The sequence below is a fragment of the Fistularia commersonii genome, chromosome 2 (genome assembly GCF_037954325.1).
Source record: "Fistularia commersonii isolate RoL2024-O1a breed Wild chromosome 2, RoL_Fcom_v1.0, whole genome shotgun sequence".
Classification (NCBI taxonomy): Eukaryota; Metazoa; Chordata; class Actinopteri; order Syngnathiformes; family Fistulariidae; genus Fistularia; species Fistularia commersonii.
Genome location: NC_141285.1, coordinates 16,889,528 through 16,909,443, shown reverse-complemented (window position 1 = coordinate 16,909,443; position 19,916 = coordinate 16,889,528). Strand labels below are relative to the sequence as shown.

The 19,916-nt window shown below is 39.1% G+C and overlaps 1 protein-coding gene across 20 annotated transcripts in view; it reads right to left on the bottom strand.

The window, feature by feature from the left end:
* The window catches only part of kcnma1a (potassium large conductance calcium-activated channel, subfamily M, alpha member 1a), a 145,153-nt gene extending 129,232 nt beyond the window's left edge, over positions 1-15,921 (bottom strand). For 14 of the 20 annotated variants that reach the window (XM_086171155.1, XM_086171012.1, XM_086171114.1 and 11 more), the window contains exon 1: positions 14,961-15,920. In XM_086171155.1, coding sequence (XP_086027281.1) covers positions 14,961-15,251 — 291 coding nt within the window. In that variant the 5' untranslated portion in view covers positions 15,252-15,920. Of the gene's footprint in view, positions 1-14,960 lie in introns of all 20 variants that reach the window. The other 6 variants (XM_086171029.1, XM_086171052.1, XM_086171098.1 and 3 more) reach the window with 1 other exon arrangement.
* Positions 15,922-19,916: the final 3,995 nt, after the last annotated feature.

The following is a 19,916-nucleotide window of genomic DNA, read 5'->3' as shown; positions in this document are numbered from 1 at the left end:
TAAATCACATTATGCACTGCAATCTCTATACATCATGGCCACTCACACTCTGTTCACTGTCCTCTACTGCTGTCCAAATTCTACCCCCATCCCCCTTTGGCTCCTTTCTGATAAAAAGTCATTCCGGGATAATGCGATGAATTCATAATGTTTGCGGGTTAAAAAAAAGCGTCTTTTTCGTCACTCGAGCGCAGTGTGCAAAGGGATGTAACGACTAGACTCTAGAAGGCTGAGTAAGACAGATAGATCCTTTTTATCTATTTATAACAAGCCGTATTTCTTGACTTGTGTGTCTTTGTTCACCTACCATGCATTTTTAAATTGCATACTTTTCACACCCACACGCATCCCCTTCTCTGAGAATGGGTAGCTGTGATCGGCTTGGAGGCGTGACAGTCAAAGGCTGTGTCTTGAAGTAATTACAAAGCAGCCATGTCAGAATACTAGGGTACTTCCCAGTGGAAGAAGAGACAGAAGAAGCCCAGGTTGCATAGGTAGAGTTTCACCTCAAGAAGAACACCGTCTCTGTTCTGTTTGCCAGGCTGTTATGTGAGAACATGCAGACAGCTAATTTCTTCTGTCACCCTTTTCACCTTTGATCCTGACCTCTGTTCAGAAAGGTGAAAGGTTCCTTCGTTGGTCCCGCCCCAAGTCACAGTTTTCCATTTGTGACAACCTGAGCAGAGATCAATTCCTTAAAGGGAAAGCGTGCATCCACAAGAAATAACGAAAAGTTAACTAATGCTTTCATGAATTGTCAAGTGACAGTCACTGTATTTCTTTTATTCCCTTAAGGTCATTCTTCTTATGAAATTTAATTTGGATTAATTTGTGTCATTTCCACTATTTAAAGTGATAGCATTCATAACTTCTTTTTATATGGCTTTAGGTGAAAGCTTAGGGACGCTAACAAATGTAGGGTACCAAGTGATAAAGACAAGGACCATTAAAAGTAAAAAAAAGAGGCTAAATAAAGAGTTGCATTACGGATCATTCAATTTAGCAGATGACAAAAAGGAATAAATCATGAAAGAATCTCCTGGCTCTTCCATATTTTCAAAATGTGAAGTTATTGGATGAAGGTGGTTTAATTTCACGGGAATTGTAATTCTCAAACACCCATATTTGGGATAGGCAAAGAGACAGAGAAAAAGGTAAAGGTAGATGATTGAAACTGGGAAATGGCGGATCAATGTGTTGAAAGTCATATGAATATTACAAAACTAGGACATAGAAAAGTCAACAAAAGGGAAAAGACGGCTGACAAGTAGAAAACGTGAGACAGCATGTGACTTCCTGGAAACCTACCAGTGTATTTGTACTGCTCATGTTCATAGGAGACAATGTTGAGTGAAGCTGCTGCTGAAGTCAGCTAAGCCCCTATGAGGGATGAGAGCCCAGTGTGGGGAAATTATTCAGAAGAATAACCAGCCTGTCCAGCAGCTGATCAGTATAATCAATCATTCCATGAAGCTATCAAACACCAAGGGCGTTAAATAACGACATGAACAGTGATGCTTCTAAGTGATCTGTATGGTCAGTGTTGTGTTAAGATTTACTGTATGTGATACCAAACTGTGAAGCCTAATGCTCATATCCACATCTGTGTATGATTAAGTTTGAAATTGAACTGAAGTCATTATTAACAAACATGAAATACAAACCAAATATTTAATTATTTTTAATTGTAAAGTATGGGGTGTTTTTCCTTTTATCAATCATAATTGTCCATGGACATAATGAAAGACAAACCAGATAATTTGTAGTTGGGTAATTTTTTTTGTTTGTTTGTTCAAAGAGTGACATACCCCGAATTCTTGGTCCTAAGGTGTGCACTTATGGACACTTCTATCGTTGTAATTTTAGGTGTTGTGAGATCAGAAATAGGCAATCACAACATTTCAGTGGTAACAAAGATGAGAGTAGACCATGCAGGCTCATAATCAGATGTTTCCTGTATCAGTTACATAGCAATTATTTAATAACCTATATCCAATCCAAAATAAAATCTTGTTTTCACACATCATGGACTAGAATCATACGGATACACATCTGCCTTAACACAAGACCTCCACTTTAAAAAAAAAAGAAAAACACATCTATTATGACTCGGGACTCAGGTAAAAAAAAAAAAATCTCACCACAGCTAGCAATACAAGTATGCTTCATACTGGTCCTTTGTGGAATGCATATGTCTCTTACAACTGAACTTTTTTGTATTAGCCCTGCCTGCACATAACATGCTGCTGAGCAACAATATAACAGCATTAGAAAAAAAAAAAAAGGAAAAAGTGATTTACTGGTAAAAACAGTGGATGTATTGGGGATAATGTCTGCAATCAAAAAGATTGCTATGTGTAGCTGCATGTCTAAAAACAGCAATAATGCAGTTATTGTATATTAGGGTGTCTTGCAGTTACGTGTATAATTTATCTGTTCAAAACATACAAACCCTGTAATTTTCATCTGAATTACACGGTTAAAGACACCTACCTACAACAAAAAGTACAATAGTGAAAGTCCTCTCCAACCCAGAATTACGAACACCCCTCTTCCAAATGATAAGAATGAAAAATGGACCAAAGGCAACTAGATTATCCTGTTGTTTGACAACAATACAGTCTCTTTTTGTTAAACATTGCACTGAACTCAAATGTTTTTACAATAAGGGCCATTTCATGGATAATGGGTTCTTCAAACGAATGCACACATTCGTGGGGTTTCAACCAGTTGGCCAAAAATATAAACTTTACAAAGACTATATCATATTACATACAATATGCTAGAAACTATTTACCCTGTAAATTGCAGACCAAAACCTTGCAAGGTGACAAACCTGATGTAATTCATAGGTTCTTTATGTCAAAAAAAGTCACCAGGGTAGAGCAGTGGATATTAGTTTGCCGAGAAGTACATCATTCAGGTCACTACTGCAATAAAAGTGATTTCAGGAGAATACAAATTGAAGAAAAAGCAAAGAAAAGGGCTTGTAATTTTAGCATTAAGGGCATTTTATCAGTGTTTACTTTAAAATGCCAATTCTTAACACAATCTAATCAGTTATTTTCAAACCGCAGGTTGTTTGCACAAAGAAATGAAACGGAAAACAGTAATAAACTCTAGTTATAAGAGGCCTTGCCGCAGTGGTGGCTGCTGCTGCCTCGCTTCCTGAACTCTCCATGGTGCTGAAAATGGTCATTTGTGGAGATTAGCTGGGTTTGAACACAAACCCTGTTGAATACAACCAGCCAACACACAGCACAATTCCTGTGCCCCATAATAAGGCACAGATTTCACCAATGAACACTGCAGGAAACATTAAGTGAAAATTACAGAACTAATCCCTGCATTTTTTTAAGTTAAAATCACATTTAAATATTATGAAATGGACAACAATATCACTATACAGAATGTAAAATAAGGCATTTTAGTTAGTAGCAATGGCAAATATTTATCACTTTATGTACAAATATGTTACTTTTCATCTTCAAATAAATGCATTCTGACTATTCATTGCCACAGATATTTTAGATTTTCCCAAATTATCATCATGGTGACACATTAACAACAGCAAAGCTTTTAAGTATTAACACGCCTCCAAAGATCCAGCTTATCCACAACTTAATATAATTATACCTCATGTGACATCAAAATGCAGGAGCAGAATAATGTTACCAAGCAACATTTTGAATTTCATGCATTATGCAAGTCCATCTGGATCAATGAAACACACATTAGAGCAGAGAGAGTATCAAGCAGTTTCATAGAAATTTATTACAAATACCGAATTAGGTCATATCAATCACCAAATCATCATCATTATCACAACACATCAACTAGTATCTATAATACAGTAATTGTAAATGCCAACTAACAATTTCCAACAAATGCTTTATATATAGTTGCAATTCATTATGGGGTCTAGAGATATGGACATAATCACTGGATGAAAGCATGAAGAGTTGGCAAATAGCAGTATGGCAGTTCTACATTATATTCATCTCTAATAAGGCATTCAGTATCAAATCAATGCACTGTGTGCATCGTCTCCACATGATGTCTGCACATGCTGTCATTTGGTGCTCAACACTAGGCACATCATCTTACACAGCTCATGTCACTCTCAAATTGGTCTGCCTTGCCTGGTTTGTGTCAAGATGAATTTCACAGCTTTCAGAGAAACACCGAGCAGCAGTTCTAACCTGAGTAAGAACAAAATCCTTCAGGACTTCACTTTTGCAGGCATCAAACAACACTTTAATTGACAGCCAAGTTATTCATTTGGTAGAACAATTTTGGAAAATGTCAGAAGAAGTCAAGAGGTAAAATTATTGTGTAGTAGGCCCACTCACTTTGCCTGAAGAGAGTTCAACTAGTGAGCTGCCTTTTGCTGCCAGTCTTTTCTAATGATTGTAAATTATATTAAGAAAGAGAAAAAAAGGTTTGTACCATGGTAATTTCCTTCAAAAAGTATTCAAATAACATTAATAATGCTGTCTATTGGGCGGCACAGTGGGTGGTGGATAAAATTGCCTCGAATGAGTGAGTGAATGGTTGTCTGTCTTTATATGTAGCCCTGCGATTGACTGACAGCCAGTCCAGGGTGTACCTCGCCTCTCGCCCAATGACAGCTGGGATAGGCTCCAGCATCCCCCGCGACCTTAAGTGCAGGATAAGCGGTAGCCAATGGATGGATGGATTGATGGATGCTGTCTGCCACAAGGATGCTTAAAGTTTAAATAACGTATGGTGTTTGGAGACAGACAAAGAAAACTATCTACTGTATATAGGCAAGAGTTTGACATAGAACTATTTCTAATCACAGGTTCAGAAGTTCTCTTCTTAGATATCAGAGACATGACCAAGGCATGAACAGAAGACAGGAGAAAAGGGTTTGGCGCTGTATTTATCCAAATCTCACAGAATTTGGTCAGAGGGACTTGCAGGTGAGTAACAAGAATCTTTAATATTACTAGGTATGAGTATTTAGGGTTGTCTCCAAAAAATCATCACCCCATATTTTGTTTTATTAAAGTAAATATAATATTTTAAATATATTTGCTTACATATCCTTAAAAGATAAATAATATGATGTTGCATTTGTTCCATATTAGTTTAAAAAAGGCATTTTTCACTGGCTGACATGGCATCACTGGTACACGGTTGTCTGCTGTTAGCCTGCATAATTAGCATTTAGCCAAGTCCTCCCTGAGGTCAACCAGAACAGGTTGCAGAGGCAAGGTCTGAGCTCCTTTGTCCTCACTGCTGTTGACGATATGTATGTTGCTAAGACAAAGTCATCTCTAAAATAGGCAGCAGAAACGCTGCCTGCTGAGCTCTTTGAAGGTCACCACTGTGTCCTCTACACTCTCTGCAACTGTCTCCATCTCCCTTCTCTCTGCACCAGTGCACATAGCTGAACACACCAATTGTGATGTTAACCGTGCCTTCATGTCTGCCTATCAGTGTTCCACTGGCTTACCCGATCGCTGGGGGAGGAGCAGCAGGAAGATGAGTGTGGTAAGTGATGGAAGGCACTCGCTGATAATCAGTACCAGAAAGAGTAGCTGTGCACGTGCAGCACTGGCTGGTCTGGAAAATGTATGCAACAGAATTGTGGGAAGGTTTCTAATTTATTCTTTAATTTATGTGCAAATGTTTCTGCATGATGAGTTTAAAATGAAGCAGTCTCTACGTTTGTCTATCTAAGACTTGTTATCTTATTCAGATTGTTCGTATATATATGTATATATATATATATATATATACATATATATACAGTACACACACACACACTTGTGTCTCGCTTATGCTCAATACACAAGCGCTAGTTGTATGTATGTTAAAATTGATAAAAAAACGTACCTTTAAATAACTTCACTGTTTGAATGTCATGGGTAGATTAATTAAAATAACTAATATAGATATATCTTAAAAGACTATATTAATAACAAACACAGTTGCAAAGTAATATGATACCGTCCCTTGAGTTAGCATAGAGATAGAATTTAAATTTGATATCTATGGCCAAGCTATACTAATAGAACCCCCACACACACACACACACACACCCTTCGTCTGATGTTAAGCTGTTTAAGGACAACGGGAGAATTAGGGACAGCTGAGGGAGGACGCTGCTAGACTAGAAACCATAAGCCATGATCCCGCTGGCTAGCCAGGCACTAGCTAGCTATCTCCCTCCTGCAGGCCTCCCATGCCGGCTTAGCTTAACCGGTCTCATCCAGCAGATCTATATGCAAATGGTTTTCCACTGCCAGTTTGACAAGGCAAGGATCAGGTGGCTTAGACCCTATCACACAACTCCAGTGACAGGGATGCCAGTCTTGCGCTCATCCCCCGCATGGAGCCAGGTATACCCTTCTTGTCTAACCTTTGACCTACGAATATTTCCCAGGGTGTGAAAGTACTTTTAATAGCCTAGTGACTGGCCAAAGAAGACATAACAACATTACAGCACAGGAGTACAGTTTGGGACTTCTGTGTCTGCCTTATGATATACATAGCTGGTCTTGATATATGGCCTTTCCTTCTCCGTGGATTAACATACATCAGCTTAGCACACTAAATCTAGCCCTAGATGGACATCAAATATGGTCCGGAGAATTACGGAATTAGAGCCTAAAAAGGGTGGATCTCCCCTGGAGAATAACGCATGAGTCACACATTCCACATTGGAATGGCACAAGAGCAGAAAGTCAATGCCAGTGACACTTGGCTGAGCTAATTATAATAAATACTTTTAATCCTTAGACAGAGGACAGACGTACACTATATGTATCTGTGCTGTCATCACCTTATGTTCTGAGTAAATTGGAGGGTATTTTTGCATGATGAGTATTTTATGGGATAAATTGAAAGGGATTTCACTGACTGGAGGAGTATTGAGACAAATAATAGATGCTGCACTTCTAGCAAGTAATTGTAATCCTACTAAGAGGCGGAGGGGACAGACATGTCTGCTCGGTGAAAAACTGGTCATTCTTTGCCCTTGCATGGTTTTAAGGCATTCCCACTCCCAGGAAATGTCATCGGTATGTAACAAGACATCAGCGATAGCATTTCTAGGAGAAGGAAGCGTATTAATATAAGACAAGTTATTTCAGCAACACGTTTAGAGAAGAACTTTCATTTCATCAGACAAAATTTCTGTATCACAGAAACCAGAGACTAAATAGCAGGTGACACAAAAACTTGAAATTGTAAAAATGTTACATAAATGTAATTCAAAGCGCCATGCAATTTATGCATTTATCCAAATATATCAAATAGCAGTTCAATTGCATTAGAACTTCTTGCTCCTTTTAGTAATTTGACATGGGTGATTAAGTTGTGTAATAAATGCATACATGCTAAATGTGAAAATGTTGCCATGTTAATCAGATCATCAAAATTTGTTACCTGAAACAAAGGGAAAGCATTTCAAAATTTCACATGAAACTGAAATAATAAATAATAAAGTGCTTGTGGACTTTGAGATCTAATGCTAGGGTATAGCGACAACATGAAAAATTTATATTGGACCTCAGACTTTAGCTTTGAAAGGCTTTATATTGGTAGATTATAGATAACTGCTACATTTATCTGGTGGTGGCAGACTACGTCTAATTTACCAATTTGACTTTTTCCCCCTAATTATATTGGAATTTCAATAAGATGGTTTGGGATGCAGCTGGCTTAGCTGGGTAAATCGAAAGCAGGTTAGTGAGAGCAACAGCTGATGGCAGGGTGTATGCTGCTCTATGCTGCTTTGGTAAAATGTAGCTGTTCTCCATCCAAGCACAAGGCAATTATATAAATTAAATAAATATAAATGAAACTTCTCCTCTGCTTGAATATCATCATCTGTGTCTCAAAGACGATAATGTTCACCCTGTATTCAGCAGCACACAAAATCGGGGTGGCAAAATCGCATTTTTTTTTTTACACAGTTGAAATCAATTAGATTGCAGAGGAAACAGAGATTGGGCACCAAATGTCTCCTGAATCCACCTCTTTCTTTTCTGACAACCCAGAAGCAATGTCTGCCCTTCAGTGCGAGGACCCAATACACAGCACATTAAACTCTCATTAGAAGTGATGAATCTTTAATGATCCCATGTTTGCCATCGGGACAATGTGCTGGGTCTGCAGCAAACATCAGAAAGCCAAATACAAATAGCATAATTTCAAATAGAGAGAATAAAAAAAAGAAGAAAATGTGTCATTCTGAGCGAAGGAGCACAGAATTAGTCAAGTGGTAGATTTACTTGTGTACTATGTTCCTACTTAATGTGTTCACCAGCATGTTTTATAGCTGTTGTCTGTCATAGAAAGTATGTGCAAATGCCAAGGTGAGCCACATGTAGAGCGTGTATGGATGTGAGATATCTAATTACACAGTAAAGTGCCATCTGAATTAGACTGGTACACCAAAAAGCTACAAGCAAAAAGTTGATTGTGAGGGCAAGGCAGGTGAATTGCTCCACCACCCCTGTGATTAAGCAATTTGGAAGGAAACAACCATACAATCCTGACAGCTATTGGCTCTAAAGTGCACATAAACACTCCATGTTGCACCTTGAAAGGGGTGACGGGGGGGGATTAAGGAGGTTGAAGAAGTGTGGTAACTGCGCAGTGCTGTTATACTGTTGCAAGGTGTCAAGATGTGTGTTTAATGCTTGTACGCCTGTCTGACGACAGAACCTGCTACAGGCGTGTGGTTATCAAGCTCATTAATGCTATGTAATTTAAAATATACAGCAGTCAAGCCAGCCTTCATTCATGGCTTGAAATCAATCGACAGTTTGGGTTATTTTCCTGATAATATATAACCACGGTTTCATAATAGCCTTGAAATCACTGTTGGGTCAGTCATACAGTAGTTTAGACTCTCATAGACATAGATTCTCTTTTTCACAAAAAGATTAAATTGTCATCAAAGCTTTTGTGGAGGACAACCGGGCAGCCAAGTGCTGGTGGCACTGCCACTGGAAATTAAATAATACATCCGAAAAGTTTGTTTTAAAAGCATCACCTTAACTTATTAGTTTTCTGATGATTCTCAGTTTTTTTAATCACAATTTCAAGTTGGGTTTTTTTCCCCAGAGTGTTTCAAGAACATTCTAAGTAACAATATGGTAGGTATAACAGACATGGATTTGGCCCAAACACCATATTGTTCCTGTCTAATGAAGTGCCATGAGAAGGTCATTCTTTATTTTTTCCTCTTATTTGATTATTTCTTCAGTAAATTATTCTAAAACAGGTGATTAATGAAGAATATTAAAAAAAAAAACTATTAACTATTAAAACTATTAAAGGCTAATAGAAATACACAACAGTGAAGACACATCTCTTAAAATGAAAAGGCAATTGGTTTCCTCTAAAACAAAATAAAATACTTGTAGGGCTACCAGTTACAATTACCTCTTGACTGATTAAGCTACCAATTACTTTTCTTATTGACTGATAAGTTGATTTGTCTCGCAAAACATCAGCAAAGGTGAAGAATATTAATAAGGCTTTTCTGCAGCCAAGATGAGAATCCCCAAATGTACCCAACCCAAAAGATTCATAGAAATATGACAATTTAAATGAGATCAGCCAAGCATAAAAAAATGACTCACTAAAAAAATAGGTCAGTTTATGTGGAGCTTAAATTGAATTAGAAAATAATGGATTGACCACTGGGAATCAATAAGTGTTGGTGTAATTTGAAAGATTTGCACAGGATATGGGACATTAATTAGCCCTCAATAAGAAAATCCACCTTTTAAAAACAGATTACCCAAATTCTCAATATAATTTTAAATATTAGTAATTTTACCAGTTTTCAATAACAGGCTTAGTTTTCCACTAATTTTTAGGTTTCTCAGAATGTGTGAGAACTGTGATATAATATACCATAATTACCAAGCAAATGATGGTAACTGTTAGAATGCATGCTGCTTTCACACTCCAAAGTAATAGGTTAAAACTACTGCCAATAGCTGGCAGTGATAAGTTTATTCATTAACCACCTATGAGTTTCATAAACAACCATTCAGGTTAAATGGAGCCACAGTAACAAAAATTGCTATGACTATCTTGAACATATTTTCCTTTTATATTTTATATTCCTTTTATATATTATTTATATTGCATTATAATTCATTAAAATAAAAAATACATTCCACATCTTATGCAGTGCCTCCCATGTCAGCTCACTTTTGTCTTGGCATGTTATGTTCCCGATAAATTATTGTACGCCTGCCAGTTGCATTCATCATTGAAGTAAGTAGGATGTGGACCCGTGTTTTCACTGAAGGATGATGGTGCCATTCATATCAGGAAAAAAAATAATAAAAAAATAACCGGTGCCACAAATGCGAAGCCTCCGTGCTGCTCCTCCCCACGCATCCCAGCCAACAGAGGCGTCATACGAGAACTCTGGAGGTGGTATAGACCATTAGATAACCATCCAGCAGTGAGACAGCACATCATAGAAAACAGCTCCAGAATTTAACAAATCCAGCAGGGCCATAGGAAAAGAAAATAGAGCAGTATTCTATGCTAATAAGCTTCGCACTATAGTGGTTGATTCTTCCACTTCCATGTCACAGAGTAGTTGCGCTTCCATTTCTGTTCCTCATCAATATGCGCTAACATCTTCAATAGTATCTCCCCCTCAGCAGGAAACCCCAGGTTTAGAAAGTGAGAAGTCTCGAGTTGAAGCATAAAAAGGGTATTTTGGTAACGCAGCTCAGATATGAGCTTTAGATTTAAGGCAGATTGGACTGAAGGGATGGTTGATCTTAAAATTCCTCAGCATCTATGAGACAATTAATGCCTAAATGTCACCAAGCCTAGAATATAGGTATATTTTGTGAATATACTTTGTTTTTCATATTAATTCCAAAGCAGGTTTGTGAACGTTATTCAAAATAAAGTGCATAAATCCTCTGTATTCTATGATGGAACTGTCATCAACAAGCTTCTTTGGCAGGTTTGTTGTGGTTTGTTTTTTTTGTCATTTAAAGTAAATTACTACTAAAAAAAAAAATAAAAATAAAAATACCTGTTTATTTGAGGGGTATACCAAGATTCAAGAAAGAACCCTTTACATTCTGGGGCGTAGTAATTGAATATATTAGCAAGAAGTTTTTTTTCTCTTAATTTTTCAAGTGCCTGTTTGTCTGCAGGGTTCCACAACATGCAGCTTCCTCCTGTAGGAATCGTTATACAGTTGCAATTCAAAACAGCATTCCTGATTGTAGTAACTGTTTGAGCAACGATATGGCGCCTGTATCCTCCTGATTCATAAACAAAACACACCCCTCTCTCCCCATCCATTGCTTTCAGCAAAACAGAGTAGAATATTCAGTTTGCATGGCAGCTCAGATATAAACGCTCACTGGAGAGACGCTGTGTGCGCTCAAACTTTCTGATGTTGTGTCGCGATTAGATATAGCTGAAATACCAGTCAATCCAAGTGTTTTAATTACAGGGACATTGATCGGGGGCAGTGTGGCACAGGAGGTAGAGCAACCATCTTTGGAACTGAACATTCCTGGATTGATTCGCGGCTTATAATGCATTGAAGTGTTGTCGAGTAAGACACTGCTCCCCTGGCACTAGTTGACAACAGCCTACTGCTCATGGTTCATTCATGATGGGTTAGTTGCAGAGAATGAATTTCCCCACAGGGATTAATAATTATTTAGTTGAATTAGTGATGGCAAAACCACTGTATGATCTCTACTTATATAACTCTTTCAAACCCCTTATATACTGGATTACATACACACTCAACACACCAATGGCAGAAGAGCTACCATGCAACTGGAGGTACGTCTTGCCCAAGGACATTTCACCATGCTGCCAGGAAGATCAGAGAAGGAGCCACCAATCCTCTGATTGGAGGGGCGCCCACTCTAACATCAGAGCATCAGCTGTCCAAGCACTGATTTCTGGGGAACTATAAAATCAGATTTGAAATATGAAATTATCAACCATGTCTGAACTACTAACAAATGTCTGTCTCATTTGGGGATTTTCACGTTATTAAACTTGGCCTCAAGGGGGGCTACAACAGGGGACCATTTCAAGGTAATTTCCCTTGTGCTGTGGCGTTGCTTTGTGATTGACAGCTAATCTTTTAAAAGTATTGGTATTTCCCGAATTGATCAGTGGATGGGCATAACTCTTAATTTTCCATCAACTTGATTAATTTTTGGAAAGCAGAACACATGAAGGGGACCAAGTACTGGTAAGCCGGCCATAGTTATTCAAATTTCATGAGGTACAAGACAGAAACGTCATTCACTCAAAGATACAGAATGTGATGGTTAATGAATTTTGAATTATTTTCTCCAATACAGATAATACAGGCTACAATTCCCCTTGTTATAGCCTCTGTCTATTTAACCTGTGACTCAAATGTCAAGAAATTCTTCTCCCTCTTCATTCCTTTATCTGTATCCACAATCACTCCCTTGCAATCCAAATAGAGAACACCGTCATATAAAATAATTACAACAGAGCTGCATGTCAGTTGCTACACACATTTGGATGTTGTGCAACGCCACCCCTCCCCAACCCCTGTGTTTCCACTTCTTCCTATTTCTCTCTTGAAGTTTCCACCTCTGTTTCCTTGTTTCTAATTCCAGGTTCTGAGTAATGCCAGTCCCCAAACCAGCTATGCGTTCTGTTTCTCACACATGCCAACTTAACTGGCCGCACTAGTCAGCTGAAAACAGATCCAGTTTCCCCACCCTAATACTCCTAACAAGCCTTTTCCCTCTGCAGCCAAGTGTCAGACCTACCAAAGTCACCTAAAGAGATGGCTCTGCTTTCACCACACGGCAACACAGGAGCTAGAACAGACAAATGCTTTCAGTGGCCGTGCTCTACAAGCGACAGGATACTCATCGGTAGCTACGCCAAGGATACTTTGCATTCTTTATTTTCATCAATATCTATTAGAGACAATGTAAAGTTTGAAGGATGGCATGGTTTGATTCCATTTCTTATAGTAGGAGCCATAGGAATAACAACATGACAGGTGTCTAACAGACAAATAAAAGCCCACACAACACACTGAGCAGAATCATACTGTATATTAATGAACATGAGAACTGCTCAGCATGAGAGATATTCCACGAGTGGGATGAAAAACAATATCCAATCAGGAAATCTTATTTGGTTTTAAATTTCATAAAATTGATATGTCCAATTATTTTTAAATTGGACACATGCCTGAGATTTTTTTTTTACATTAAATGTATGCAAGACCGTCAAAAAAGCACAGTCAAAAGTATGTAAATTCTGAAATTAAATGATTAAACTTAAGTCCATCAATCAACGGTTCAATCTGAAATTGAAATAATATGTTGATAAGGTGATTTAAAACTTATTGTCAAAAAAAATATTAAATATTTTCCTTTTCCACACAGCAGTGACACGATATTGATATTTTTCAGCACCATGACTCACAGCGATGTTTCTCACGGCCAACGTAACTCGATACCTACCTATATACAGAAAATCTTTCTGGATCACACAATATTTTCTGGGAGAAAATAGGTATACCTTTTAATTTCTGTTTTTCCACTACTGGTGTTTACTTCATTATTTTTCCTTCTTGTGTAAGGGCGGCCTACCTTTGTTTGTTTCGATAAATTACTGCTCAGAAAGAAAATGTATCATATATCAATAATACAATATATACATTGTATATATATTACATTATAAATCCACTTTGACTTGAAGTTATTTCCAAGCCTGTATGCGTAGCTTTAAGTTTTTGTTTTGCTTCAGGCCCCCCCCCCATTCCTCTCTTCACGGCATCAAAGTAAAAGATAAGAAAAAAAAAAGCTAACTATTGCATGTTGTGGCATTAGAGGTTACCATTTATGCTATGTTTATCATCAACTTTGCTCGCTAATCTATCTTTCTTGCTGTTCTTCTCTCTCGTCAGCCTTGATGCTGAACAAAAACAGGCAGGAGAGAACCATGTGCACCACAGGAACACAGAGCACGACTCGTTCGCTTGAAATGGACAAGAACCAAAGACATCGAGGAAAAGTAAGAATCACCCATTAATCCTTCACACAGTCAATGTTGCATATCACCATAGCCCGAGATAGTTACAGAACACCCTATTTATTTTCTCACTCCAAACAGTTATTATGATAGCTATAACGCTGGGATGTATTCAACTCACCCCCAGCAAACATTAACCTCCAACTGTCCAGCTCATTCAGGGGGACACTAAGCCCATGAAGAATGTGAGTCACGTACGACAGAGGCACTGTAACACATGTGAACAGCCATGATTCATCCCTAACGAAGGCCTTCGCAAACAAACTCACGGACAATCTCTCTTAATTCCCCTGGCAGCTGAGACAGGTTATCCAAAATGACATTTAATATACAGTCAACACACACACACACACACGCACGCTTCACCATAACTGAGTGTAAAAATGAGATGAAAGAGCAGCTGTGACTAAGGAGAATGAGGTTTCCTGGGACTTCATATTGCAGGGATGTTGACAGGATGAGCCTTGATGTCAATGAGTATGTCCCCCAGTGGACATCATTAAGTCTCGCTGGTGCAAGTGCAGCTTTTACAAGCCCCCTTTTAAATGTTTTACTTTTATCCAGGAAGTTTTTGCATGAATGTTGCATGCAGATGGATGAGAAAATGAAGGACCTGCCTGCCCCTAATGCAAAATGAACACCTCCATTCAAAACACATGATTTGGGAAGGAATCGCTCATTTCAAACAGACATCCTGATTCTTGAAAGGTGTTTAAGATGAATAAATAATGCATATTTAGGATACTTTTTAGTCTGTCACTCCAGTAATGATCCTGTAGCTCTGGCTGGTGTCCCACCACAGAATAACAAAAAAAAAAACATCAAGTTTGGAGTGCATGTGTGGGGGTGGGAGGGGTGCCATTTACAAGCAGCCATACCTTGTTCTTAATGTTGCAGTGGCAGCAAACAGTCCACAGGTATTTGAGGGTTCTCCACAACAGGATGATGAAGAGACCCCCAAAAAACGTCACCATGGAAGAGGCGAGGAATGCCCACCACATGCGCTGTCCATTATTGTCGCAGGGAACCTCGGACGAGAAGGGAATGACAACGTCTTCCATCTTGGATATGAGGATCGAGGAGTCCGGATTGATGTTATTATTGATATTGCTTGTCCTCATAGAGCTGTCGCTGCCATGGGGAACCGTGCCATCCGCCTCGGCTAGCATTTAGGAGCCTTGGAGAACCTGCGCCAGCGTCCCCAGCCCCACTCACCAGCCATATTGCTTCAAAATAATAAATAAATAAATGAAAAATAAATCTAAAAAAAAAAAATGCCGTTCTTCGCACACAGACCCGATGGAGTCTTTTCTTTTTTTTTTTTAATGTGTATATTTTAGTCTATGAACTGTTTATTTGTGACAGCGTGACGCGGTGCACACGCAAACCTGACCGAAAAAGCGGGGGTCGGTGGCCCTTGGAGAGTGGCATCTAACGCCGAGGCGAAGCGACGACGAGTCTTCTCAGTTGCTTCTCGTTTTTCGAGAGGTTCCTGTCTCTTTCGCGGAGAACGCCATGGCAGGGACCGGGGAGGTTGGAGGGGTGGGGGTGCCGTTGAAGTGTCGTCGAATCGCGGCGAGAAATGTCAAGAGTCCGTCCTCGGCAATGCGATTTCCCCTTAGCCCGCTTCCATTCAGATATCCTGTCGATCGGCGGACGTCCGTCGGAGGGGAATCGATTTCACTTTTCAATCGAACCAGTCGGTCATACGAAAATCAAAAATCAAAAAAAAAAAAAAATCACTGAACAATCTCCTGTGCGTTTTCGTCGTCGTCGATTCTGCGTAAAAGGACGAGCGCCCCGGTGGATGTGGCTGCCTCCATTCGGTTCCCCCCCCCCGAAGCAGCCCGGACACGGAGCGGCCAGCTGAGCGCGCCTGTCAGATCCGCTCCGGAGGAGAGCGGGCAGATTTACAGGTAGGAAGGCGGAGCGACGCGCTAAGAATAAAGATGGACAGAGGGCAGCAACACAGCAAGCGTGGTATATTTTTTTTCTTATTCTTGCGCCTCTGCGCCTCTATCTCACGCCAGTGACGCATTATAGCAACAGGATCCGAGTGGGACTTCCATCTATCACTTAAGGATCAGGGCCCATAGGCGTCACAGTGAGCCCACCTCCTTCTCCTTCCCCTGGGGTGCTCCACTGACACATGTTGTAGGTTTTCATTAAGGATGATTAAGGATGATGAGCCTCCCTGCTTTGTTTTTTGTTTGTTTGCTGTTTTGTTTTTTTTTTGTTTGTTTTTTTTTAATTTTGAGGAATGGGCACACACAGTGTTTACAAAGGCTCCACAAGCTGAGCTCTCATATTAGGTCACAAACAGGTGTGGATTGGCGATGACGGTCAGGCATGACTTACGATAGTTTATGGCTGAACACAGATACTCCTCATGTGGCAAGCTACACCAAAAGATATGAATAAACAGCTGTCTCTGCCCCATACCCGAATAACCTGTGACCCCCGGGCACCGGACCAGCCAAGTGCGCACAGCCACCTGTGTCGGAAGGCTCCAGGCTTCTTGAAGATTATATTGCGATAAATTCTAAATCATACTCCCGCCCTCAGTCTGGAGTTATTTGATTAGGGTCCCTTCAATTAATGTTCTTCTCTGTTTATGACTCATAGCACCACATTATCAGCTGCAGAGCTTGTTTTTGCTGTGTTCTATGAGTAGCATAGGCTATTTGAAAAGTGGTCTAGTCTGAATGAGATGTGACAATTATACAGGATATGGTAATTTATTTTCTTGGAAATATTAGTACTTCAACAAATATAGCTGCTGTAACAGAATCTTTGAGCCCAGTAGCATGGGGTGGGGGGTAAGCTGTAAAACAATTAAGACGAGACAATCTGTGAATTATGGCCCTCTCATAGTTGAGAGTTCTCTAAGTAAGCGTTTGAAGTGAACATAAAAGCTATTCTCTACTGGCTCGCAGTGAAAATGTGTCGGAAAACACGAGCGCCAGCAAAATCTATATTGTTTTTGATTTCTGTTCAGTCCACATTATTGGTAGGGAATAATCCTTGCACAAAACACTTTCTTCTGTCAGAGGTTATTGATTTACAACTACGGCAGGATTTATGTCTTGTGTTACCGATGCATAGCAGCAGTGTTTTCGGCAGCTGGCAGCTACAGTGACTATTACAAGGCATTAGAATGAGACATGAACAGCACGTGTTCTGCTGGAACGCTGATGGACCGTCACAGTGAAGCTCATCAAGGAGTAGGGACCCACCATACTTAAGCATTTCAAAAATGGAAAAAAAATAATAATAAAATCTGTCTGAAAATATCAGAAAATATGATTGGGTTTTTTTTAATGCCCACATTTATTCAGTGTTATATTTTGTCAACAGAGGTATTTTCATTGAGAGAAATACGCATTCACATTGGGTTTTGACACAAAGTTCAATACAACAGCATATCATTGTTGGGGTCAATATCCATGAAAGGATAACAAGAGAAATCTCTTTTATTGTCACCAATTCTTTGTGTGTTATACAATCCAATTTAATGAAAAAAAGCAACAATAAGGTTTCAAAAGAAGTTACAGAGAGCGAGGGGCAACAGCAACACATGCTACATACATTATGTCATACTAAATCTCCCTGGTGTTTTGCCTGCCATAACAGAAGGGGCATGAATTGATCATCCTCGACCAAAGAACAGCTGTTGGACAAGCAGTTCCTGCAGAACGTTTGCTGGAGGGTCTCAGTGCTGACAGACGAGGAGATTAAAATGAGAGCAGTCAGGTGGTAATCCCACGGGCCATTTGAAAATGCTCAAATTGACATGACGGACAGGACAAATTCATCCCATCAAACAGAGAGATGGGAAAAAGGGAGTGGAAAGAGAGGAACACACCTCCTCAGCTCGACAGGAGCAAGGAGAATTCTGTGCTTTCCAGGGTGGACTACAATGATCCTTCGCTGTCAAGACTGAAGACTTCTCAAGTTCAGTTGAGCTGTCACCAGCTGTTTGAGCCAAGCCCAGGAGGACGGTTGGTGACTACCACTTTCTAAAAAAGGCAAAGAGGCTAAATGAAGGATATCAAAAATGTGCCAGAGTATAGCAGAACTTGGCTGTTATGTGAAGTAAGAAAATACATCCTTGAGCAGCATGTCAACGGGGAGGGGGGTTAGTGTCGTGCTTGCTCATTTGGAGGCAGTGCTTGGTTGCATGCTGCTGAGATGGAGGGCATGGTGGATGTTGAGACACTGGGTACTTTCTTGCCCCAATGAACCTGACAGGCAACTGACAGTCATTCACTGAGACATCATTGGCCAGAGGATCTTGTGACCCTGATTGCTGTGCTTGGGGGAAAAAAACAACCACGAGCAACTGGAGGAGAAACCAATCAACCAACGAGATCTGGCGGAGCTAAAGGCTGTCCAATTGCATGAAAAACAACTCTAATAGAAAGCTGCAGAAAATGAGCTTGATCTTGTCTCATCCAACATGATGAAGTCTCTTTTGCTCTTTGCTCATATGTATTTTGAATCCTAATTTGATAATTTGATTCAAAAGAGGTATCATCGATTTTCATCATGACAATGAGATTATAGAATATAGAAGGGAAATACAGCCAAATCTGACCAAAGAAAAAACAAGCTAACAAACAAAAAAATTGGTTTGGTGTCATGTTGGTTTGGATGATATGCTGATATTTTCCAACCAGCTAAATGTCAAAGAGGGTGTTGCATTGAGCAGACAGCACAGATGCACCTGGGACCAAGCCACTGTTTCCGTCATAGTTGATTCTCTTACTCAGTCACTACTTGTTCCATTTGCTGCACTCCAGCCATTTTTTAAATGGCTAAAAGCTGCAACAAAACGGTTTGCAAAACATATGAACCATATGGCTGAATTGCCACATTACATTTCTTAAGGATGTGGACATATTTCAGGAGGACAACAACAGAAATGTCTGACTCAAACCTTTTTCTAAAAAAAAAAAAAAAAAAATCTTATACCCATATACAGAAAGATGGAAATGTGTTAAAAAGGTAACATTTACTCCTACAACATCTGAAAAGGCTTTCAGGAAAGAGGGAAATAGCAAAGAGAAAATAGTGACTAATGAATTCTGACTCGGGAGTCAATTTAGTGATACAGAAAAATGAGTTTTATTCTCATGTTAATGTTGACATACAAATCACATTCCTTTTTGACAAAAGGTTCCATCAGTACCTGGCATCTAGACTCTTTCTAAAAGTACAACCATTTCATGTTGTATTTCACGAACTCTTGCTATCTACTCAGAAAAATAGTAAAGTTTCAGTTTTGCTTCTCCTTACTTTTTTTTAGCCCAAAAGTCAAACTTATGGACCAAATTTACTTTGAAAACTGTGCAATAATAGATCCCTTTTTAATAATTCAAATAAGTGATCCTTTTTTCATAATTCAGAATAAAAGGCCCTCAATGAAATGTAAGGAACTGATGTGATACACAAAATAACAATGTTAATTAGTTACAGTAGAAATTATAGTACCTATTCATAGTCTACTGGAAACCTAGGAACAGTTACATGTTTAAGGTTCACAGCTAAACAAGTGCAAAACAGAAATATAAGGATAAAGTTGCCTTAGTGGATTTTGGCACAATAAGAAACAGGATATGGTTTGAGGAAGGGCAGAATATCTTTATCAATATTTTTTTTCTCCTCCTGAATAAAAAATACAATTAAATAACAATGAAAAGTCACTAACATTTAAACAGATCAAAGGAAAATCCTTTAAGATATTACCCTGCAAATTTTGCTTCATAGAGTCTCTTTAAATGAGAACATCAATGACCGACACCTAACCACAAAAAATAAATTCTAAAAACAAC